This window comes from Aspergillus brunneoviolaceus (genome assembly GCF_003184695.1).
Source record: "Aspergillus brunneoviolaceus CBS 621.78 unplaced genomic scaffold BO95scaffold_76, whole genome shotgun sequence".
Classification (NCBI taxonomy): domain Eukaryota; kingdom Fungi; phylum Ascomycota; class Eurotiomycetes; order Eurotiales; family Aspergillaceae; genus Aspergillus; species Aspergillus brunneoviolaceus.
In genome coordinates this window covers 162,259-179,064 of record NW_020290806.1, presented here as the reverse complement: position 1 = coordinate 179,064, position 16,806 = coordinate 162,259, and the positions used below count along the sequence as shown (strand labels likewise).

The 16,806-nt window shown below is 51.4% G+C and overlaps 6 protein-coding genes across 6 annotated transcripts; 2 read left to right on the top strand and 4 right to left on the bottom strand.

Annotated features, from left to right (window-relative positions):
• Nucleotides 1-827: 827 nt before the first annotated feature.
• Nucleotides 828-1,508, bottom strand: BO95DRAFT_372748 (mitochondrial 54S ribosomal protein bL34m; the record flags this gene model as incomplete). Its single annotated transcript, XM_025583016.1, has 2 exons — nucleotides 828-1,173; nucleotides 1,468-1,508. 2 exons carry the CDS (start codon nucleotides 1,506-1,508, stop codon nucleotides 828-830), a joined length of 387 nt encoding a protein of 128 aa, XP_025438174.1.
• Nucleotides 1,509-1,874: 366 nt separating this feature from the next.
• On the top strand, nucleotides 1,875-2,814 carry BO95DRAFT_261798 (uncharacterized protein). The gene has a single exon (XM_025581512.1). The coding sequence runs from the start codon at nucleotides 1,989-1,991 to the stop codon at nucleotides 2,517-2,519; it is 531 nt and encodes a 176-aa protein (XP_025438173.1). The 5' UTR covers nucleotides 1,875-1,988; the 3' UTR covers nucleotides 2,520-2,814.
• On the bottom strand, nucleotides 2,664-4,623 carry BO95DRAFT_446809 (zinc metalloprotease). The gene is made up of 5 exons (XM_025587478.1): nucleotides 4,499-4,623; nucleotides 4,223-4,405; nucleotides 3,412-4,158; nucleotides 3,154-3,346; nucleotides 2,664-3,089 (listed from the first exon to the last, which is right to left on the bottom strand). Exons 1-5 carry the CDS (start codon nucleotides 4,511-4,513, stop codon nucleotides 2,857-2,859), a joined length of 1,371 nt encoding a protein of 456 aa, XP_025438172.1. The 5' UTR covers nucleotides 4,514-4,623; the 3' UTR covers nucleotides 2,664-2,856.
• An 846-nt stretch (nucleotides 4,624-5,469) lies between these two features.
• Nucleotides 5,470-7,167, bottom strand: BO95DRAFT_372781 (translation initiation factor eIF2 subunit gamma; the record flags this gene model as incomplete). The annotated part of the gene is made up of 3 exons (XM_025583018.1): nucleotides 5,470-5,500; nucleotides 5,580-6,566; nucleotides 6,638-7,167. The coding sequence occupies 3 exons, from the start codon at nucleotides 7,165-7,167 to the stop codon at nucleotides 5,470-5,472; spliced, it is 1,548 nt and encodes a 515-aa protein (XP_025438171.1).
• Nucleotides 7,168-7,663: 496 nt separating this feature from the next.
• BO95DRAFT_467679 (putative 60S ribosome biogenesis protein Mak11) lies at nucleotides 7,664-9,286 on the bottom strand (the record flags this gene model as incomplete). The annotated part of the gene is made up of 2 exons (XM_025589311.1): nucleotides 7,664-8,281; nucleotides 8,342-9,286. 2 exons carry the CDS (start codon nucleotides 9,284-9,286, stop codon nucleotides 7,664-7,666), a joined length of 1,563 nt encoding a protein of 520 aa, XP_025438170.1.
• Nucleotides 9,287-11,594: 2,308 nt separating this feature from the next.
• eaf1 (MYB and HSA domain protein) lies at nucleotides 11,595-16,494 on the top strand (the record flags this gene model as incomplete). Its single annotated transcript, XM_025583014.1, has 5 exons — nucleotides 11,595-11,638; nucleotides 11,738-11,881; nucleotides 12,064-15,044; nucleotides 15,103-15,260; nucleotides 15,349-16,494. 5 exons carry the CDS (start codon nucleotides 11,595-11,597, stop codon nucleotides 16,492-16,494), a joined length of 4,473 nt encoding a protein of 1,490 aa, XP_025438169.1.
• Between the last annotated feature and the right edge of the window lie 312 nt (nucleotides 16,495-16,806).

The window sequence follows — 16,806 nt, the reverse complement described above, 5'->3', positions numbered from 1 at the left end:
GATACACGGCAATAAACCAGAAGCTAGAAAGCAGTCTTGTCAAGCCATGAAACGAGCATGATTATCTCTTTTTAGAGAAATACATACAGTTATATTTGTAAATAACTTTCTTCAAAATTAGAGGGCTGAACAGGCTATCCCCACGCTGGAGACCCTGCATTGTTTGGTCGGTGCCGCCGAAGAACAACAGGCCGTATCATCTTAAACTGCCATTCCCCTACCATCCAACCAACAAGCTACACGTAAGAGCCAAGACAGTCTGCCAGCCCTCAACAACCGTCTGCACGAAACCTCCGGGTCCAATCGCACAGGTAAAAATCCATGCCAAAGATGTATGTATGTATATGGTACAAAATAGGAAATATAAAAGAAACAAGGTGGTAGAATACAACCATCATATCTCAATCTGGATCATCAGCCACCCACCGACACAACCGATGCCCTCACCTGACCACAGCTGAGCACCGCAGTTAACATACTCCTGTTTAAGATGAAGCACGAAACCGCATGCCCAACTGAGATCTTCCACCTCCGGTCCAACCCATGTATCTTATCGAAGACCCCATATACCCTCTAGTAACAAGAGCCCCAGAGAAATCCAATGCGAGTAACCTTCAAAGAAATATGCAGCACACCGAACACAACAAAAAAGATAAAACAGAAGAACGGATAACCCCCCTCCCCCGAAGCTTTCAGCGAGATACACAGCCCATTGGTGCAGAAAGGTCACTCGAGACGGAATCAACCAAGCCCCGCCGTCTCCCTTAGGGTAGGGTAGACCCTCAAGGTAGGGTAGAGGTACTAAAGCGACAGAGAAACCGCAGAATCTACCAACTCAAGTTCTTCCGGCCGCGGGCCTTTCTCCGCTGAATGATCTTCCGTCCAGTCCGGGTCTTGACCCGGGACAGGAACCCGTGGCGCCGCTTCTGCACCCGTCGCGAGGGGTTGTAGGTTGACCGCTTTCCGAGCAGGCAGGCGCTGGCGGAGAAGGATCGGGATTGTTGCAGAGAGGCTGTGGTGGGAGATGTGGAGGGGAAGAAGGCGGAGGTCGATGAGAGGATGGCGGTGGAGGGGGTTCGTTGTTGGTGGGAGAGCTGTGCGCGAAGAGGAGAGAAAGCGGAGGAGGAGGTGATGAGGGTGCGGATTGAGGTGGTGGTGGTGGTGGTGGTGGTTCTTGCTGTTGATGCGCGGGCAGCGGCGGCGGCGGGTGCGGAGAAGGGGATTCTGGAATTCACGACGGGGTTAGCCTTTGGATATTCGGGTAGTCGCGAAGAGGTGGTGCGCTATGTTCGGTGGGTTTGCGTTTTCTTTCGGCTTGACTTTCCAGGCTTGAATTTCGAGGATTGGGGGAGGGAAAGGGGGGCAGGTTGGCGATATATTGGCGGAAACTAGGTGGTGGTGGTGGTGGATTTGAAAGGGCATCCATCGCAAGCAACCACGTACCTGGTGGCCGCGGTCATGGAGGACCGGAGAGTGGCGGGCACGGCCCGGCACTGGAAGCAGATCATAGCGTCCGACTGCACTGATAGAATTGAGGCCAAGAGGACGGCAATCAAGCAAACAACCGGGTCACCGACAGGAGGATCTCAAGTGTGGAGGGAGGGAGAGTTGAGTTGGGTGAGTTGAGTGAGCGTGCGTGAGTGAGTGACGGAGGACGAAAATTGAACACCAACAACGCACGGACCACCTGCGACCTTTGACACCAACAACTTTTTTTCTGCCCGCCCGAGGTCTGTCGCCGCAATCTCCATTTCTCTAGATTCCCCATTTGGTCTACACAGACAATTCTACACGCATACACACCAATCACTTCCAGGCGCAAGCTCTGTCGCATATCTGGATCATTCGAGAAATACAGACCAATCTTTATCGCCCGCCATTGACGACTTTCTATACCCTACACCGGGCGGATAAAAAAAACTACATAAAGTTGCACACGACCACTGAACACTTCGCAACGAAAGCAAACTTCTCTCGCGACTATCACAATGGCCGCCCAAGGTCCCTCGGCTCTCCCTCCCACAACCATCATCTCATCCCGACCGATCTCCCAGTCGGCTGCCCACGACTTCCTCGCGGCGTACCTCGACCGTGCTGCGACGGACCCCGCCCTCCAACCCAACGCCGGAATCAGTGAACATGGCCCCTTGTCGCGCACCACGGCCGCCGCCCCCAATCTGATGCTGCACAATCTGAAGCGCGTGCAGGCCGGTCTGGCTGGCGAGGTCCTGGGTCGGGACCTGACCCTGGCAAAGCTCATGGCCGGAGAGGACGGCGATGCGCAGCAGCAGACCACCGAGGCGGAGCAGGGCCAAGATTGGGAAGATGCCCAGAAATTCCAACAAGAGGGTGAGGCCCTGGAGGGCTCGCAGGACCCGCTGGACGCAGATGTCAACATGGAGCAAGATCAAGAGGGACCCGCATCGGGGGCCATCGACAAGGAAGAGAGGAAGCGCCTGAAGAAGGAGCGTAGATTGGCAGAGAAACGGGCCAAGGCCAAGGCCGACACCGATGCCTGAAGACCAGTTGAAGTCTCGCAACAATTTTCCGGTTATTGGTACGGTTGGCCATTCTTTTTCGTTTGGGACTCGCTTTTATCGATTCGGGGTTCAACTTAGATATGCATACAGCATTGGGCGCATTCAAGGCGAATATACATAGGAGGTTGCCATTGGTTTGTTTTCTTACTTCTTTTGTTAAGTTCTTCGAATTTATTATACCATTCCAACACCAACAAATTGTCAATTACAATCTCATGTATCAAAGTGCTCGACGGCTCCCGTACTCTACGAATGGCAGAACAGGAGGCTCAACACCCCCAAAGATCTTGACTTGAAGTACTTGAAGTGAAGGGCCTCACAGCTCACGATCCGCAGCCTTGACCGGTTTCTCGCTGTCTTCCTCCTTGAGGTTGGTGACCTTTCCGCCCTTCCAGCCAAGCGCCTTGAGGCGTTCCGAAAGAATAGGATGAGAGTAGTGGTAGCTTGCGTACATCCAGTCAGCATCCATGGTGCTGAGGTTCTGGATCTGGAGCTTGAGAAGAGACTGTGCTAGTTCCTCAGAGTATCCGAGTCCAACAGCGAAGGCGTCTGTGATTCGTCAGTTTCAGTCAACATGTAGCCAAAGTGGACAACGTGAGGGATGAGCACGTACCGGCCTCAAACTCGAACTTGCGGCTGAGAATGTTCATCAACAGCTTGACGACGGCGTCCATGGGAGCGAGGGCGTCGGAGAACAAGAGGAATCCGATCATAATGGGCTGCTGGCTGTGGAAGCCAAATGACTGGTACAGGGACTTATTGTTCACGAAAGCAGAAAAGAGCGCGAAGATGTAGAACATGTGGAACTGTTATCCTGAGGTTAGCTCATCTCTTATAACAGTTCGGGAAACCAGGAATTCGCGGAACGCACCTGGGCGATACCGAACAGCTTCGTAGTGTGGCTAAGGCTCCAGTGGCCGAGTTCATGACTGAGCACCGCGACCACCTCTTCAGGCTCGCTCTTCTCGATCAAAGTATCATAAATGACGATGTGCTTCTTCCAGGGAAGTCCGTAGAAGTAGGCGTTGCTGTGAGCACTGCGCTTGCTGCCGTCAATGACATGCAGCTCCTTCAGAGGGAATTCGAGCTTCTTGGCAAGGTTCTCAACACCCGTCTTTATCTGGCCGGGCTCTAGGGGCGACAGCTTGTTGAACAGAGGAAGGATAACGATGGGGTAGATTGTAATGGCAAAAACCTGAATGAAGATACCGAAGATCCAGAGGTAGTAGAAGAATGAGTTGCCAGTCTTCTGAATGATCTTTAGAACAGCACTGATGATCGGAGTTCCCAGCACGATACCCAGCATTTGACCCTTGAGCATGTCCGTGACCCAGAGCTTGACGGTCTGCTTATTGAAACCAAACTTCTCCTCAAGAACGAACGTATTGTAGTACGAAACCGGGATAGAGAGAACCGTGCTGATCAAGTTGAAACCGAAGAGAAAGAGGAGTGTCTGTGCAATTTCACTCTGGAACCGAGCTGGAAGATACCGTGCCAACAAGAGACCACTAACACCCCAAAGCTTGGGCAGGACATCGCCGTAGATGAACGCGAGATTCTGAATTTGACTGTAAAGACCTGCAAAGAAACCGAACTTGGCTTTGGCGCGACCATAAGCCTACCGAAAGAGATGGCGCTCGTCAGTAAACTCTCAAGTCGAGGGAGGCAGAACGCATGTATACCTGACTCTGATCATAAACCTTCTGCGACACCTCGCCCTCCAAGACCTGGGGAGGCTTCGTCCGCTGCAAGACCTTGTACTGACGGAAAGACAAGAGTCCTTCTAGCACAAACTGTCCCAGAGAGAACCCCACGAGGACATTTTTCCATGGAAAGAATGGGCGGTCGAGCAGACGCGCCAGTTGCTATTCGGGACACGGTAAGCCGCGTTAGCTCACGCTTCTTTCAATTGACAAGGCGAACGATAGAAATAATAGTCTCGGAACAGCAGTCCTTACCTCGAGAATATACATGGTAGCGTCCGCAGCACAGCAAGAATCCGAGATAGAACCTGCTGCGAAGTGGGCTGTTTCCTCGGACTATGAGGTGATGAGGTGAAGGACACCGCGGAGGGGGGGGGACGTGATGGTGTAAGAAGTACTCCGTAGCTGGCGACCTGGTGGTAGTTGGTTGCCTTGCAGCCTTAAACAACCGCGGATGTGTTTCATTGCCTCTTAAGTTACGAGTAGGTCAACTAAATACATGCATGTAACATTACTGTCACTATTTTGGGGTTCAATAATAAAGAACAAGACAGGTTGTCAACAAGGACAATGAGTAAGCGATAGGGTCTCTCTCTCCCTGGTGAGTAACCATAACCTAACCTAACAAAAATTGAAATAGATTCCAACATACATTCAGTTTCACCAAATTCGACCGAGCCCAGACTATGAGAACAATATGCACAATAATATCATTAAGCAAAGTTCTTAACTTTTGTTTCGTTGCATTCATCATCCCCCTAGACAGCATCTACAAAAAAAGAGGCCATGTATCTTGGACCGAAACCAATAAGAATGAACAGAAAAAAGAAGATGAAGAAAATGACTTCCACAGGATAGCGTCATAACACACGTCAAAAGAAGTAGCCTTCGCGCACCAACTCCAGCCATGCTACTTCAGCCTCCAATCTGCCTATCCATCCTACTGCATGCATGGCCTCTTTGTCTCTGCAAACCTCTGGATGGGCCGGCGGGAGTTTGGAAAAGTCTCCCCCGTGCTCCCCAGCAGGTGAGATAGGCGAAGATTGGACTTACTGCGTTCTCTATTCAGGGAATCAGCCCGACACGCGCTTTCATTACCGTAAACCCTTCTATTTCAGAGTAGACCCAGTCCATCAAGGCTAGTTATCAACTAGACTACAATGTCTTCATCAACCATTTTCCTGGCTGGACCAAGTTGGAACTCTTCAAGCTACCAATAGCTTGTTTTAGTTCGAGACAGGCTCGAGAGTGTTACCGCTGATTCAAAGTTAGTCGGGTTTCATCATGACTCGTACTCTGAGGAGTTGTGAGCGCGCGGCGAGAAGGGAAAACTTACGCGACAATGTTGGCCCATCCAATCAAACGCCAGTGCTTCTCAATTCTGCGGCTGATGGCGATCTTCTCGCCAATCTCAGTACAGGCAGGGCTGGTCAAGCTGAGCTTAGCGGCATCGGCCTTCACACCGATGACCTTGGCACCAGTGGCCGTGGAACCGATGTTAACCATGAGAACCTCGTTCTTGGTCAACTTGGCAACCTTAGCTTGCTTGCCATCGGCGGTCTTAACACCCAACAAACGACGGAGCAAGAAATAGTTAACCTCCAACTCGGTGTAAATGGCAGGAAGGCGTCCACGGTGACCCAGAACGAAACCGACGAGACGATCAGCACGGCACAGAGTAGGGTCGACACGGGTACCGACACCGATCAAACCACCAGGCACGGCAAACTTAAGGTCGTTGTGCTCGGCGAAGAGGGACATAACCCGGGAGAAGATAGGCCGGCACTGGATCTTGCCGTTCTCGTCCTTGGTAACGAGACCAGGACGAATCTCGATTTCGTCGTTCAGTTTCAACACACCAGTGAGGATCGAACCACCAGCAACACCACCCTTCAACTCCTCAATCTCAGCACCGGGCTTGTTCACATCGAAGGATCGAATGACGATCATGTGAGGGGAAGCGGTGAAGTCACGGACAGGGACCGGGATGTGCGAAACCAGGTACTCGTTAACGGCGTCAATGTTGTACTTCAGCTGTGCGGAAATGGGAATAATGGGAGATCCATCGGCGACGGTACCGCGGATGAACTTCAGAATGGACTGGTAGTGTTGCAGAGCTCCATCTTCTCTCATGAGATCCACCTTATTTTGCAGGATGATGATATGGCTGAGCTTCATGATCTCAATAGCTGCCAAGTGCTCCGAAGTCTGAGGCTGAGGGCAAGTTTCGTTTCCGGCGATCAAGAGGAGGGCAGCGTCCATGACAGCGGCACCTGAAAGCATAGTACTCATCAGAATATCGTGACCGGGGCAGTCAACGAACCTACAGTAGAGAGGGTCATCCGTTAGCGGCGGGGCTTGTTGGATCCAGGGGACAGGGTGAAAGAAACATACGAAACGTGTCTCAATAGTCTGTAGCGACCGGAACATCCATCTCTCTCACAAGGCGGGTCGATTTCCTTCTCGCTCTTGAAACTCTTGAAGCAAGTCGGTCTGGGACACTCGGGGTTGTCGCACTTGTAGATCTTGGCGTTGGCATAACCCAGCTTGATGGTGATGTTTCGCTCCAATTCGTTCTTGAAACGGACAGTCTGAACCTCGGAGATGGCCTTGACAACCGTCGACTTTCCGTGAGCGACGTGACCGATGGTACCGATGTTGATCGTGGCCTGGCGCGCAATGATTTCGGGCGTCAGAGGGGTGAGTGTGGACAGGTCGAGAGTCTCTGGGTTGGGCTGCTCGGGCAGCTCTGGCCGCTTAGGCTGGGGGAGGGAGGGCACTCCAGAGTTCTTCATCGCAGACTTCAAGGGCTTCTCCTCAAGGTCGAGGGGCTCCTGATCTTCGATGTCATCGTGACCGTTCGCATCGAGCATGGGGGATCCAGGCTGGGATTCATCGTCTGTGTAATCGCCGTTGGTAGCCATGATTGCGGTGTTAACCAGGAGACGACAACGGAGTAGGTAGGAAAAGGTGGGTTGACGAGGGGGGTGGGTAGGAGGGGCGAATATCCAGGGTCGTCTGGTCGGATGAAAATTGCTGCTTGGAAACGGAGAGGCGATATGATACGGTTTGAGCCAGTGGGGTTCGGGTTTGTGCAGTGGAGAGCGAGTGGGCGGTGGGCAGCGGCAGGATTTACTACAGTGCTCGTATTTGACCAGTTGACCGGCGGGGGGTTGATTGTTGACTCATCGCACAAGAACAATAACTAACTAACTAGTTAGCTACTACTCACAGTAGTATCGGGCACTAAAACCATTACAATGAGAAGGCAGGATTCATAACACTTATGCCTGGGTTTTCTATACATGAACAATACCATGCAAAAAACATAACATCATTATCTCACGGCTGCAATCCAACAATCCACACTACTTCTCTTCCTAACAACGACAGAGGGGTATATAGGTTTGAATTCCGATGCTACTCATCATCGCTGGCTTCGCTATCAGATTCCTCCTCGCTAACTTCTTCAGCATCCTCGGATTCCTCGTCATCAAACTCGAGGTCGGACGAGTCCTCCGCCGTCAACATCACGAATGCTTTCAAGCAAGTGACCCGGTTCCCCGTAGCGTAAGTGTTCAACAGTCGGCCAACCTGGTTAACTTCAGAAGCCTTCTCATCTTTAGAATCGGAATTCTTCTTCTTGTCGCCCTTCTTCTTCTTTGCTACTAGTTCATTGCCACGCAGCAGCCATACGCGGATCAGGCCTTCGCTATTGGCGGTAACAACCAAGTAGTCGCCCTTGTTGGGCCCTGGCTGATCCTTCAGGCTGAGGACCTCGAAGTCCTTGACTCTGCCGGGAAATCCATGTGCCCTACCGCCGAGCTGGGCGATGACCTTAGCAAATGGAATAGGAGACTCATTCCCCTCCGGTGCGCTCTCGACTTGTTTGGTGGAATAAAAGATGACTCTGCCGTCTTCAGTCGAGACAGCAAGCAGTTCATCACTATCCTCGGAAGAGGGGTCGGAGCTGACGTATGTCATCTGGTGAATCTTACTGCGAGGGTTGGGGAACACTCTGCAGATGGGAGTCGAGTCCTGCCAGGGTTAATCAGTTTTGATGCCAACAAACAAACAAGAGCACAGTTGTCGACTTACGATGCCAAAGACGACTGCGCCCCATTCGAAGGCCACAGCAAATTCGTCTCCCTTGGAGTTCCAGACAATTCGCCTTCCTTCACCGGTGCTGTATTTGCCTTCCTTGACGCTTTGTAGAATCTCCCGGTTGAAGCTCAAGACTCCAGCTTTCTTGCCAGTTACTAAGTTCCACAACCTCATGCATTTCTCTCCCTTGCCAACACTTAGCATAAGCTTCATACTAGGATGCACGGCGAAGTCGTTGATTCCAGAAGGAGAGCCACCGGGAGGAGCTGTGTCACCGCTTGGGCGGCCCTGCACTTTAGGGTGCGGAGCTTTGATGGTCGAAACGACGGTAAAGTCACGAGTTTTGGTGACGGAGATGGTGTTATCTTCGGCTGCGACCAAGATCTTTGAGCGTGAGGGGAAGCAAAGGGCTGAGATAGGAGCAGAGTGATGCATCAATGAACCCAATTCGCGGTTCTTGGGATTTTCGAGAATTTTGTTACCGGCAAGAGTCGGAACAGTTGGATAATCTTCATTGACAGCCACCGGAGCAGCAGATAATGAGTAGAGGTTGACACGCTCATCAGTAGCGCCAGTCGCCAGGATCACTTGGGGGGCTTCGTTGGAATCTGCCTTGGGCAACGGGGACAGTGCGAGGCATCGAATTGCGGAGGCGTGAGCCTCGAAGAGAAAGTTGTCCACAAATTGGACCAATTCAGAGTCGTTAGAGGTTTCAGAGGCAGTATCGGTGGGTTTCACAAAGGCTTCGGGAGAAACAGCAGCAGTGAAGCCATGCAACACCCGTTCGTATGAGCCGGTGACAATCTGCAGAGTGATCGCCGGGAAGTCGGTAGCGGTGGCCGCAGGAGTCTCTTGGCTGGTGGTTGACTTGGCGACCTTAGTTGCCTGCTTGAGGCTCTGACGGTCTTTTGCCGTTTCTTCTCTCTTGCGCTTGACCATAATGACTGATGGCTAATGTATTAACTTGGAATGAGAAAACGTGGGAAGATTTGGATGGAATATCTGAACGCGATCAGAACGTGGGCAACTTTTTTTTCTGCCAGGCGTTATCAGCGGTGAACTTGGGCGGTGAATCTAGATTGGTCCACGCCGCCATGGTCTGATGTTTAGATGTCTTTTGTCTCCTCCTTCTCAGACTCTCGTTATCGGTTTGAATGTCTCGAATATGGAGCCGTCTTCGGTATTCCAGATCTCGTCTACATGTCTATGACTGATCCTCCAGTATGACGTTCCAGGTTGATCATCAATATACAGATTCTGAGCTATAGATCTAGAATATGAAAGCCGAGTACAATCCAACTGATAGTCATACACTGTTCGATCTCATCTTTGTTCGACCCTTATTAGGTGACACAATGGCAGCAACCCAAAAGAGCCCAGAAGGTTTATTTATTGCATACAGAAAGACCTATATGTATTGCAGGGTCTTGCGCGGCAGCGTGTCTTATGTCCTGCTCCAGTATGTCATGTTTGATTTGACTTAGAAGACATTTATACCTGCCACGTCCGGGATCAATCTATACCCATTGGCGGGGTTTGACATGTTACTGGCTCGTTGGCATTGACTTAATGTGTATTCATAAAGCATCGACAAGATACTGGTAGATGTAAAGGTACATCACCGTCTTCTATAGTATATATTGAGCGCATGGATTCCTGAACGTTCGTCTTTATGTTGAGCTGTGCTTCAAATGCCTTGCCTTCGGGTCACCATAAGCCAACATGGACAGGAGAATTCGCAAGAGCCCAATATCATCCTTCTTTATTATTTCAGTGTCTGACTCCAAGCCGGCCACTCGCCAGTCAGTGTCAATGATACTGTTTGCCCAGAAGTCGTAATCTGTGTGGAATCCACCTTGACCTTTGTTAATGGGCCTCCTTCGACTTGGAAGGCCGTCATTTTACCATCGAGATATGAGGTATGGAGAACGAGTAATCCGTAGGCCTTTGGCTCTAGTGGTTTAACTATGGAGAGTACTACATCCTCAGGTCCTGATATTGCTTATGAGCCGCTCTATAGTAGTTATCTGAGCAGTAGCATTTGACGAATAGGCACATGTTAAGGTACCGGTAGATGTGCGTAATGCCTTAACATGCATGGGGTAATAGCATTTACTCAATGATTGTGCAGATAAGGAGATGACTACTAACTTCACTACTCGAAAACAAACACAGTCCCAATGCATCAGCCATAAACGATGATCTATATCGGGTATTCCAGAGTATCAGTTACATTTATAGACCAAGCACCGACAAAAGCACCATAAGGTGTTAGGACCCTCTGCACAGCTGTCCAGTCTGGTAAGTTGAATGAATTGCTCTTCTATAGTTACCATATTCTTGAACACCGCAGCCCCGAAGAAGGGATGTTGCGGTGGTTGCCCTAATATACTATACTGCTGCTGCCTATGCAATAGATTCACATCAATAGGAGCTCACAGGCATACCAGTTATCATAGAGAAAATTATATTTATATCTATTGCTACTCCCAAATACAATAAAATGCAGTTCCTCGATAAATTATGAAAGCGAAAGCAACCACGCCCGTGGAAGTAAACAGACCTACATTGAAGAGTACTAGTCCGGTCGGAATTGGACAGTGTGACTGAAGAAGGCAAAGCTCGTGATTAACCTGGTTAACTACGGTACCTAGTAAGTTAGTTAACTTACAGCACATTAGTAAGGGGTTTTAATGACCACAGCTTCAGAGGCAACTACCACGCACCACTATGTCCATTCCGTCGTCACCCAGAGTAACTGTGTATGGTAAAATACCCGTAATTTATCTGTACCTCATGTGAAATCAAATTGAATGTGCTGCTGTTCGCGGCAGTCACCCAGGCTTCCTGCAGTGGTAGTAACCGTCTTTCTACCAGTCCCTTCTCTTCCTTTTCCTCCCCTTCCATACATACCAGAACTGCCTCTGGACACTTCCCTCCTCTCTCCTCCCTCCCCGTACCGTACCCGGCCCAGAAGTCCTCACCACCACCACCTACACTAATACTCACTCTCCCACCATACACCACACCCACCCCCCCCCCCCCCCCCCCCCCCCCCCGACGAAGAACCACAAAAATCCCTTCCGCGGTGAAATCTTCGCGTCGTATCTTTGGCATCATCTCCCCTCACCACAACCACCCTTTTCATCCTTTCTGAGCGATTTTTTCCATCTGGATGACTTCGCTCAATTGGTTTCCCTTAATTTTAGCGCGTTAATCGGATGCTGTGTTCCCCGAAATAGACTCCATGCTCCGTGACGAGCTTCTCCGGTCTAAGAAAGATGAGATCGCGTACGTATTTGATTTTGCCACCATTTATCGCTTGCAAGCAGTCTTTCTATTCCTGCTGGCCCTGCGACTGGGATTTATCGCTTATTTGGAATTTTATAGACGTTGTTTGTCGTCGCGGAAGCGCAAACTGAGCGAGCTCTACTTTGCGACCGTAGGCTTCGCGGGCGCGACCGGGAACGCTCCGGCGGACTCGCTATACCATCACAAGGAACAGGCGTTTCTCGATGCCAACGACCTTACCAGGTAATTTAAATTTTACTCTGCCCTAATGTCACCCAATGCTATTTTCCCCATTGAATTACCTTCCTTTCATGCTCTCCGTTCTATCAGAATTGTCATTTCCCTTCAAGGTAGTCATGAAGGCTCTTGAATGTGCAAATAACTAGGCATGTTGCTGGCAAGACCTACACACTAACCCTCAACAGAGGCCGATACTTTGATGAAACCACTCTTCCACAGCTACCAGACTATGCAGCGATCCTATCGCGGGATGGCAGGAAGTCCACCGCTACAGCAGCGCCCGTGCCACTACCGGCAGTCGCACCTGCTCCACGGACTCACGATGCTACTCTCGACAGTCCGCCACTGACAACAGAGAATGCTGCCGCGCAGATCAAGCCGAAAACAGGAGAGCAACGTCCAATTCCCCAGCAGCTCCCAACACAGAATCTACAGCAACCCGCAGCTGAACCGCCAGCCCCTGCTCAGGTTGCGTCTGATGTCTCTTCCACCAGGCCCCAGAGCCAGGAAGCATCTTCCCAGCCCAGGAAGCTTGCGCCGGCAGTACCAACACCGACAATAGATCAGAAGGCACATACTGCAACGCTAGGACAGCATGCCAGTGGTCAGGATACAGCATTGGCGGCGGCTGAGGTTAGGTTGGACCAGAAGCAACCAAGTCCCGTGCCACCACCTATAACACCTACTGTGGTGCCAGTCCAGAAAAAGAATGATGCACGGCCGTCTCTCTCTTTCGGATCCATCTCCAAAGCTCCGGAGCAGCCCCTCTCACCTGTATCATCAGCCGGCCAATACTCAAACAATACTCCCTTGCCGGTCACCGTGTCGCCAGCTACAAGCCCTGCCGAGGAAGTCAACGACGCTGTTCCGAGACCTGCGAGCACTAAGGATGAAGAAATTACTAAGACTCTTTCCACTCTGGTACCATCAACGCCCGACGAACAACTGCGTTTTGAAGAGGCGCAGTCGCTCAAGCAGACCCTTGCTGCAAGCAAATCCCTCGGCGAGAGTGCGGCCAAAGGCACCACGACGAGCGAAGTCATCGAAGAAAGTGCTGCTCCAACTCCCGTCACTATTGAACAGTCACCAACGGTCGCTCGTATATCACCTCCAACAGTGCCAGCAGAGCTGAAGACATCGCGTGTCGTGGTTGGACATCCTCCCGAGCCTCAGCTTTCTGCTAAAGATCAGGCTCAAGCCGGAGCAGGCGTCAAGACCCCGAAAGAAACGACCCCAGCCAAGAAGCCATCACCACCTGTCAATGCAACACCGACAGTTGAAAGAATGACAACTAGAGTGTCATCTGGAGCCATTCGTCATAAATCTGTATCTGAGATCCTCGGAGAGTCACCTAAGCCATCACCTCAGTCTGATAGGCAAAGTCCAGTTGAGAAACCCACAGATGCGGCAAAGGCCGTAGCTGAGGCGACTCCTGACACCACGGCGAGGATGCGATTCAAAGATCGTAAAGCACGGGAGAAGGAGAGAACTAAGTTGTCTACCGTGGTATTTCCCAAACAGCAGCAGCAGCAACAGTCTCAGGAGAAGAATGATTCGATGGAGATCATCAGGCAGCATGCTGGCGACCTCGGGAAGCTCAATGAAGAGCAAGACTACCTCTTTACTCTGTTTCAAAGTCGAGCCTACACCCCTCCTCGTGGGACAAGTCTCAGCACACTCATCGCTTCTGCTCATAAGACTTTGACGACGTCAAATCACCTGCTTGACTATCAAGAGCAGATGGACTGCCGCACATTGCGTCGGATTTATTCTCTACAGAATGCGAACAGATGGCCCTTGCGTCAGCTGAAGCGTTCGGTTGAACCTCCACGGGAAGGGAGCCATTGGGATGTGTTTCTGAATCATGTGAAGTGGATGCGTACAGATTTTAGAGAGGAGCGAAAATGGAAAATTGCCGCAGCGAAGAGTTGCGCAGACTGGTGTGCAGAATTTGTCAATAGTGATGCAGAGCACCGTTCACTGCTTCGCATCCAGGCAAAGATCCCTCCCGCAAACAAGGCCGACGAAGTTGAGAACAAGTCCAGCTTAATTTCCCCGCCCGAAGAAGACACGGTGGACGAGATGATGATTGTTTCTCAACCTACTCCAGACCTGGTTCCTTCTACTGAAGAAGATTCCGCAAGCGAAGGGTTCAGTGATGAGCCTCGTCTTCTTGTGGGTGATACGGTCGCACCAGCAGCAATCTTCTCCCTAGGTTCAGACGAGTTCACGTTCTCGTTGGACATGACTCCTGCGGCGCAGAAGATTTTGGATGAGCTGCCTATCTATTCTCCCATCACGATCACGCCTGAACTAGACCTACCAGTCTTCAAAGAATCTCCTGACACGGTCTGGAAGACCGAAATTCTTCCTGTTTCTAAGTACGCGCTTGGTAAGGTTACGTTCCACGACGATGAACCTGCTCGAAAGCGTAGTCGCTACGATTATTCCCAGTATCGATCTGATCTCGATACTGGTGCACTGGACCTCCCTCCTGAGCAGACAAATGTCGCGCTCTTCCGCTTGGAGAACAGGCACATCCGCGACAGAATTCACCCCGGCCATTCCTTTAGACCCCCTACCGAGCATCCTATGCCATCCGTCGGTTTCTTCGAGTCAAGACAGTCTTCTCAATGGACTTATACCGAGGACGATGAGCTTCGTCGCCTTGTGAAAGAGTATTCCTACAATTGGTCACTAATTTCCAATTGCCTAACACCGTCCTCCCAATTCACATCAGGGGCGGAAAGACGAACGCCTTGGGAATGCTTCGAGCGTTGGATAGGCTTAGAAGGGTTGCCTGCTGACATGTCTAAAACCCAATACTTCCGTGCCTACCACCAAAGGCTTGAATCAGCACAGCGCACCATTATGGCACAACAACAAGCGGCTCAGCAACAACAACAGCAACAGCAGCAACAGCAGCAGCAGCAGCCACAACAACAACAGCAGCAGCAGCAGCCACAACAGCCGCAACAGTCACAACCGCAACAGCTGCAAGGTAACAACAATAACAGTAACTCGCAGTCACTGCCCCCGATCCGGCGGCGAACTACACAGCCCGTTCGAGTGGATCGGAGACGATCTTCCAAACACCTGGCGTTGCTCGATGCCATGCGCAAACTGGCCAAGAAACGAGAAACCATGCTTCAGAAGCAACAGCACGGTAAGTAATCCAGGGCAAGGTGTCTCTCCTCTTAGCTGAGACTAACCACAACCCTAAGCGTCTCATCTAGCTTCGCTGCGGAAGGTCAACGAGGCCAACCAACCCAAGCCCCCAATCTCATCACCTGCCGAATTTAGCCGACTCAAATATGAGCGTGAGGTGAAGCTTCAGGAGAGACAGGAACAATACCGTCAGCAGATGTTCGCCCAGCAGAAAGTAAGGCCTTGCCAGGAAAGGACCGTTCTCGAATGGTTGGTCGCTAACGTGCCATCAACAGGCTCATCAAGCCGCGGCCCACCAACAGGCAAACTTGGCTGCTCAACGTGCAGGCCAAGCGCCTAATCAGCAGCAGATGATGAACGCTCCTGGGCGAAACCCCAACGGTATGCCACATCCCGGAGCGCCCGCTATGGCAGCTCAGACACCAAATGGAATCCCCAATGGATTGCCAAATGGAATGCCGACGGGGCTGCCACCTGGTGTTGGTCCCAATCAAGCCCGGCCTCATATGCAGGGCATGGCTAGTGGTACACCTGTTAATGGAGCCATGCCACCCAATCCGATTGCGGTGAAGATGATGCAGCAACAGCCCGGTATGCAACACAATGTCGCTGCCCGTCCTGGGATGCCCATGCAGACGCCTCCAGATAATGCCCGAGTCATCAGGGAAGCCAATCGACTCCAAGAACAACAGCGGATGCTACAATCCAGACAACAACCGACGCCGCACCCTCATCAGCAACAAACGCAACCCCAGCAGAGTCAGCAGCAATTTCACAGTCAACAGCAGTTCGTGCCACAGGGCTCACACTCTCCGAACCTCAACCTGCCTAATGTCAATGGCAACCCCAATAATCCAGCCATGATGGCTGCTCTACAGGCCGGAGGCGGAATGCAAAGCCCAAATTTCCACAATACCACCCCACAGGGCGTCTCGACACCATCACCTCGAATGGGTCAGCCTAATTTGCTCTCTGGCGGAGTCATTCCTACAATCAGCAGCTTGCAGAACCAGATCCAACGAAGCAACCCGAACATGCCTCCGGAGCAAGTCAGCAAACTGGCTACAGACCGCTTGCACCAGTTCCAGCAGCAACGCATGTCGCAGGTTGCCATGAATGCCGCAGCTGGAAACATTGGCAGTGTTCAGGCTAACTACCAGGTCTCGCATGACGCCAATTTCCAGTCGCCTCAGGCTGGGATGAGTGGTGGGCCGGGAATGCAAGTACCCCAGGCTCAAGGATATTCGCCGATGATGCGTGTTCCCCAGCCAGCACAACAAAATCGGGTTGCCATGGGGAGCTCTCCGTCCATGAATGGAGCTGTACCTCAGCCAAGCCGCAGTGTAACCCCACAAACCCAGCGCAGTGGGAGCGTTCAGGCTGGTCCAGTGCCAGGCGCAACGAACAAGAGTCCCAACCCTCCTCAAGCACAGACAGCGACTAGCTGAGCCCCTCCGAACGGATTAGACACTTTGACCGACCTCTGATACCTTTTTCCCTACCCTTTCACTGTACATATTCCTTCCCCCACCTTACTACCTTTTATTCCACGCTGTATTTTGCGCCTTGGACCATGCCATGCCTCTTATGACACCAGCTTTCTTGCGGCACATCTCCTACCCAAAGCTCTCTCACTGCCTTTAACCTCGATTCCCAACATCACCCTCTCAGTCTTCAGCTTCCCTTCCCGCGTTTGTTACCCTCTTCTTCTTTTTCTCCCCCCCCCTTCTTTCACCATTTTTGCCGCTGATTTACGGCTT

What these genes read in the sequence shown, in the direction of transcription:
- BO95DRAFT_446809 (XM_025587478.1), bottom strand. An exon ending in AGCTGTTCGGTATCGCCCAG is followed by an intron (nt 3,347 to 3,411) that starts GTGCGTTCCGCG and finishes TCAGGATAACAG; the next exon opens with TTCCACATGTTCTACATCTT. An exon ending in CAAGTTCGAGTTTGAGGCCG is followed by an intron (nt 3,090 to 3,153) that starts GTACGTGCTCAT and finishes GACGAATCACAG; the next exon opens with ACGCCTTCGCTGTTGGACTC.
- BO95DRAFT_261798 (XM_025581512.1), top strand. Translation starts at nt 1,989, where the DNA reads ATGGCCGCCCAAGGTCCCTCGGCTCTCCCTCCCACAACCATCATCTCA.